The sequence below is a fragment of the Ruditapes philippinarum genome, unplaced genomic scaffold (genome assembly GCF_026571515.1).
Source record: "Ruditapes philippinarum isolate M1 unplaced genomic scaffold, ASM2657151v2 ctg6879_1_1_1_1, whole genome shotgun sequence".
Lineage (NCBI taxonomy): Eukaryota > Metazoa > Mollusca > Bivalvia > Venerida > Veneridae > Ruditapes > Ruditapes philippinarum.
In genome coordinates this window covers 24,180-30,440 of record NW_026856207.1, presented here as the reverse complement: position 1 = coordinate 30,440, position 6,261 = coordinate 24,180, and the positions used below count along the sequence as shown (strand labels likewise).

Genomic DNA, 6,261 nt, shown 5'->3' with positions numbered 1-6,261 from the left:
CATTACACGAATTTAGCAATATCGTTCGACAGTCCTTCGATTAAGTGTGCACAAACGCAGATACAAAAAAAAACGTACTACAAGATTTAGAAATCTTAGTCTTAGTCTTTCTGTTACCGAAAGAAAGGTACATGCTAAAATATAGGCTTTCAAAAAAGGAACAGTATTTGGAAGTAACTCGAGCTTGTTAACAAAAGACAGGGTATATAAGGCTTGCAAGACATCGTACTGTGAATTCCTTCACTATTCCTTACTATGTACATGCGATCTTAATTCGCGGCTACACACTTTCGCGGTAATATGTCTACTTCTTAAATGGCGCGAAATATTCTTTCATGAATTTCAAAACAGTTCTTCTCAAAACTTTTTTTTGTTCTTCAGTAAATCCTAATATTTTTTCCATTTTCTCTTTCCTTTTAATTTGTTTTTATTTTTATCAACTTGACGGTGCATAACACAAGAAAGTATGAAATCGTGTTCTTATCTTTCCCATTGAATTCAACTTCATTAAATCATTTTCAGACAATTTAATTGATATCTTTAATGCAAATATAGGTAAAGCAATTTATACCTTAATATTTTTCCTTAAAAGATGAGAAAAGAAAAAGTTGGCACATGTATAAGTTTCTTCATAAAATAATCTATATCACATATTAACTGTGAACAGTCTGTATGGCACGTGTTATACATGTAATTATGAAAATGAACATAATAACACATTTGCAAATTTACCTTAAACTAACTCAGAATTATCTATAAACTTCTACTACATTTCTATGTAGGGCTACGCTCTTTTGCCCTACGCAATTTGCGCATACTCGAGTCTATTTTTCATAGCCACGAATGACGTCGTAAAGAGGTAAAACACATGAGTCCCTCCTCTCTTAAATAAGAATGTCTGATAAATGTAACATTCAATTCTTGAAGATTAAATTGAACACGTTTGATAAAATCAAATGAGCCGCCTCATGACAAAACCAACATAATTTGTTTGCGACCAGCAGTTTGATCAGGATCCACGCTGTTCGCTTACAGACCCTATAACAAGTAAAGAAACTTGTAGCGAACATCATGGACCCTGATCAGACTGCGCGGATGCTCAGGCTGGTCTGGATCCATGCTGGTCGCAAACCCATTATGTTGGTTTTGTCATGACGAGGCTCAAATGAAGCTCGTAAGGTGATCGGCTCATTAAGAGTCTCGCTTCACACTGTTTAATACAACACCTTCAATAAAAAATAAGGTATCCGACTATAAGTTTTCTTTCTTAACTATGAATCAACTAATGTACGGGCTTGTCATCATCACTTGGAATGGCTTTTCGATATATTAGGGATCGTCGTCATGCTTCCCTGAAGAAAACTGCGTCCTAGATTTTGACCTGGGGTAGGCCCCGATTCCCCATCTTTAAGCGATGAAATATATCTTTCAGTTAAAGTAAATCCTTTTTCTGGATCAAAGTTTTTCACATTGATAAACGACAGAGGTTCCTCGTCCCATATTGTCTGGAGCCGATCATTCCATGTCTGCAACATGCACGTGCGCTGGTTCTCGGAAACGTCTCCTGGCCCGTATGAAATTTGTGGCGCTAAAACCTGGAAACCAGTAAACCGCAACATGTTCTGAAAAAAGTAAAAAGTAACACCTTGATAAAGTATGTTCTATCTATCTAGACAAGAGCTGCATCTCGAAATGTATACTAGTAAATTATGCACATTTAAGCGTTTTTTAGCATTTATCACAAAGTGATTTCTTGCGCTACACTAAAAATAAACAACAAGATCATGTTTACTTCAAGTTCTGGTATAAAGAGACTTATGTTCAACTCCTTTTTCTTTCAGTGACTACAAATGTATAATGTTTTGCAGCCTAGCAACATAATGACGCTAAATTTACGAATATCACCACGTATCCTAGCCTTGTCCAGCATTTTTGTGACACTTGATTGACAAAAGTCACGTCGTCAGCAAGAAGCAAAAATGTAACGCTTGATGAACATTATTATGTCACAGGGTCTGAAGTCGAGCAAGCCTCCACCCTACCTTACAATACCGGCTTTGTCTGATAAAATTGATATCAAAATTCGATGTTTATTAATTCAATGTTATGCGTGTTTCATACTTATGTCTGTTTTTACTAACCTGGAGAGGCCATAGAATAACATCCATGTCGCCGAATATCCCGGTGTTAGAAAAAAAGTCTTCTGTTCCACCTGTTGTGAATGACAGCACTATTTTCTTACTCGCAAAAGGTCCGTTATCAAACCATTTCGACCTCATTGTATCAAAAGCAACTTTTTCAGCTAAACAGCGGTCAAACCATCCTTTTAAAATAGCTGGCATTCCGAGCCAGTACAAAGGAAACTGTATTATAATAAGATCGGCGGCTAATATCTTGTCAATTTCAGCTTTTATGTCGTCTGCGAGCGTTCCTTTTTCGGCTGCGTGAGAAAGCTCTTGTTGAAAATTGAATTCTTCGTTATTTTTGCGCTCTGAAAGAAACAATAATGCTATCATAAAGATCAATGTCAATAGTTAGGATTTCAAGAACATTATGACCGCTATTAGTCATAATACATATTTTTAGGTACTATTTATGCATTAATTAGTAGTTTTGTTCAATTGTATTTCCCGCCCCAACCCAAAGGAATAGCTGGTAAAGGATCTGCCTTACATGCTGTTGTTAAAGTTCAAATTCCCCGCTGAAAGCAAGTCTCACTAGGAGTCAGACAGTTATACGTATTTCTATCCCTGCTATTTTGTTGTCAATGGCATGCCTCTGTCTACAAGTAGCTGTGCATTAGTGCATTTATTAAGGACGGCAGCGGGAAATTATAATTTAATTAACAGCATTTGAATTTCATACGGTCTATGAATGAATAAATTAGAGACACAATAATGTGGCCATTTGTTTTTATACTTGGACATTCTATTTATTTACCTTATCAAATTTGACTTTTACAATATCATTTGAAATTTCAGTTATAACAAATATTAAATTCTGAACTATTTTGTATACATGTACGTACAGGTGTTTGTGTGTATGTGTGTGTGCGTGCGTGCGTGGGTTTACGAATAAATGGCTTAATACAATCGCAACTTTTCGGCCCTTTCCGTCATTCTTCGTGGTTATTATAGATAATAGCCGAGGATGTTCCGATTGTGGCTTTATTTAAAACGGGTCATTGACAAGTTAATAGGTTAAGTCAAACTTATATATGTCAAAGATAAAAAATTCACGAATTTAATGTTAAAATAAACGAGGTTTCTTTATGTCAATGTTGTTATAATTTCGCTTACTCATTTTCGAGCATTACATGTTCATGTGTACATGTATTCGTGCAAATTTTATTATTATTTAGAGAGATATCAGAAGTATTGAGCGAGCAACACCCCAAGGAATGTACATGATGAACTGTAGATGACTGTCTTAGATCTATAACATTTAGTCCAACTAATTAGACTTGTCAAAGAGACACCGAGATAATTTTGGACGGGCGCTCTGACAGTAAGATAAAAAAAAGTCTGTAAAATGGGTCAAACCGTTCACGCCGAATTAATTAGGCTTGTATAGAACTTTAAATTGTAAAAATGCAACGACGAAAAAGGTAATTATATCAAATATGTACTGACTGCATTAATTAAGTTATAAAAGGTCTTGTTAAAAGATTGAAATAGAAATACATAAATGTGTAAATATGCATGATTGTTGCAGCAGAAGTCAAATTGAATCAAATCGTGAAAAAGTACTAACCTTTAAAGGTATGTTTGGACGCTGTCGGGTCAAATCTCATTGCATAAAGGTCCGAGACGGTAACAGTATGACCTTGATCTTTAAGAACCTGCACCGCCTTGTCTTTAAAAGCCCCGTTAAAAGATTTTGGTTCCTGATGTGCATACACAATGAAGACATTCTTTTTATCCTCCATATTTTTTCACTCACTTATTCTGTAGCAATCCGTGTTATTCTTACTCCAAGTCGTCTGCTAAACACATTTTTTTTCAATGATACGATACTCGTAATTCATGTGTTAAGATTTTTATTATTATAGGTCATGAATAACTTAACTTCGTGGAGCTTTACTAATAACTGTGACCCGCATATCGTTACCTCTCATTGATTTGCTACTAAAAAATGTAAACAGAAAGGGGCAATGTACGTTTAAAGCATACTAGTGCATATAAAAAGATTTAATACAAATGTAGTTGAAAGTTCAATATTCGCAATAATTCTATTTACCTTATTTTTCGATAATCAACTTTATTTAACATTATTTCTATATCGTGTTACATCCTGTTTAAACATTAGGGTTTAACTAAATGTTAATCTCATAATTATCGTATTCTAATACGAAGATATTACTTAATTTTTAAACGGCTGATGTAATATTTCAATAAATGACATAAATAGATTTTAAAGTTTTAAAAGGTGGCCAATGTTACAATGTTTCTATACATATATGAGGTGAATGAAGGTCATGTGGTCTTGACTATTGACCAACTGACTTAATAACAGGAGGTATCTAACAGTCATGACTCACATTCAGATTTGAGGTGGTGAAGAATATTAATAAAGTAATCAATACTTTTTATAAAGGATAAGACATAATATTATTTTCTTTACGCGCACGTTAATGAGGGTCCTCTCTCCTTATTTTTCCTATTATTATTCCTTATTTTTTTCCTAGCTACATAATTATATCGTATTATGGTTAACTACGCTATAACGATAAGCTCCCTTTAAGTGAACACGCAAGTCACGATAGTCTCCCTTGATCCTCAACAAATTTAAACAGTTCTTCAGTCAGACTGGGTCTTTGAAAGTATATTAGTGAGTAATGGCTTTAGTTTAACAAAGAAAGTAGCTAGAACTGCCATTGTCATGGCGTGAATACCCCTACATACCACTTTGTCAGAATCAACAATGGTCTTTAGAGCTAAAGGATTACCTCACTGCAAAATCTGAGGGTAGTAAGGCAGTGCCTTGCTAAGTTATGTATTCTACATGTTTTAGTGGCAAAGGTAAAAGTGATCTTTACCTTTGATCTACTGACCTCAAAACTGAAACTGCCACTGCATGACTAATCACCCCCCCCCCCCCATCCATGGGGCTTTGCCTGGGGGTGTCTTATGATGAATATATGAGGGGTGTCTTGTGATGACTATATGAGACATAATTAAATGCTTCAAATGAGATATTGTCAAAATCAATACATTGTTGACAGGCATTCTTAAGCATTTGAGCAGACAAGCTTATTGTAGTAAAAGCCCCTGTGACCATGACCTTTCACACAATCACCTAAAAATCAATAAGGTCACCTACAAGGCATAACCAACCTCAATACCAAACATGAAGACTGTGGGTCAAAGGATTCTTAAGTTATTGGGCGGACACGCTTTTTTAATCAAGGTCCCTGTGACCTTGACATTTGACCTCAAAAGCAATAGGGGTCATCAAATAGTCATGACTAACCTCCATGCCAAATATGAAGACTGTGTGTAAAGGATTCTTATGTTATTGGGTGGACAGGCTTATTTAAGTCAAGGTCCTTTTGTTCTTGACCTTTGACCTTGTGACCTCAAAATCAATAGGGGTAATCTACTAGTCATAATCAACCTTAATACCAAATATGAAGTGTTGACCAAAGATTCTAAAGCAATTGAGAGTGCAAGGTTTTAGAACTAAAGGGCCTTGTGTCCTTGACCTTTAACCCAGTGACTTCAAAATCAATAGGGGGTCATCTAATTGTCATGATTAACATCCATGCCAAATATGAAGACTGTGGGTCAAGGAATCTGAAGTTATTGGGCATACAAGCTTTTTGAAGTCAAGGCCCCTGTGACCTTGACCTTTGACCCCAAAATCAATAGGGGTCATCTAATAATCATGACTAACCTCAATACCAAACATGAAGACTGAAGGTCAAGGGATTTTGAAGTAATTGGGTTGACAGGCTTTTTTTACTAAAGGTCCTTTTGTCCTCGACGTAGTGAACTCAAAATCAATAGGGGTGATCTACTTATCATAACCAATCTTTATACCAAATATGAAGACTGTGGGTCAAAGGATTCTTAAGTTATTGGGTGAACAAGTTTTTTTAGTCAAGGCCCCTATGACCTTGACCTGTGACCTCAAAATCAATGGGGGTCATCTACCTATATACCAAATATAAAGACTTTGGGTCAAAGGATTCTTAAGTTATTGGGCAGACAAGCTTTTTTAAGTCAACGCCCCTGTGACCTTGACATTTGATCTGAAAAT

The 6,261-nt window shown here is 35.6% G+C and overlaps 1 protein-coding gene across 1 annotated transcript; it reads right to left on the bottom strand.

The window, feature by feature from the left end:
- Window positions 1-620: 620 nt before the first annotated feature.
- LOC132745780 (ribosyldihydronicotinamide dehydrogenase [quinone]-like) lies at window positions 621-4,322 on the bottom strand. Its single transcript, XM_060734754.1, has 3 exons — window positions 3,754-4,322; window positions 2,142-2,491; window positions 621-1,622 (listed from the first exon to the last, which is right to left on the bottom strand). Exons 1-3 carry the CDS (start codon window positions 3,926-3,928, stop codon window positions 1,305-1,307), a joined length of 843 nt encoding a protein of 280 aa, XP_060590737.1. The 5' UTR covers window positions 3,929-4,322; the 3' UTR covers window positions 621-1,304.
- Window positions 4,323-6,261: the final 1,939 nt, after the last annotated feature.

Bases quoted from the DNA above. Each gene is read 5' to 3' on its own strand.
- LOC132745780 (XM_060734754.1), bottom strand. From the start codon at position 3,928: ATGGAGGATAAAAAGAATGTCTTCATTGTGTATGCACATCAGGAACCA. The intron at 2,492-3,753 runs GTTAGTACTTTT...TGTTTCTTTCAG, and splicing joins GTCCAAACATACCTTTAAAG to AGCGCAAAAATAACGAAGAA. The intron at 1,623-2,141 runs GTTAGTAAAAAC...TACTTTTTTCAG, and splicing joins TTATTCTATGGCCTCTCCAG to AACATGTTGCGGTTTACTGG.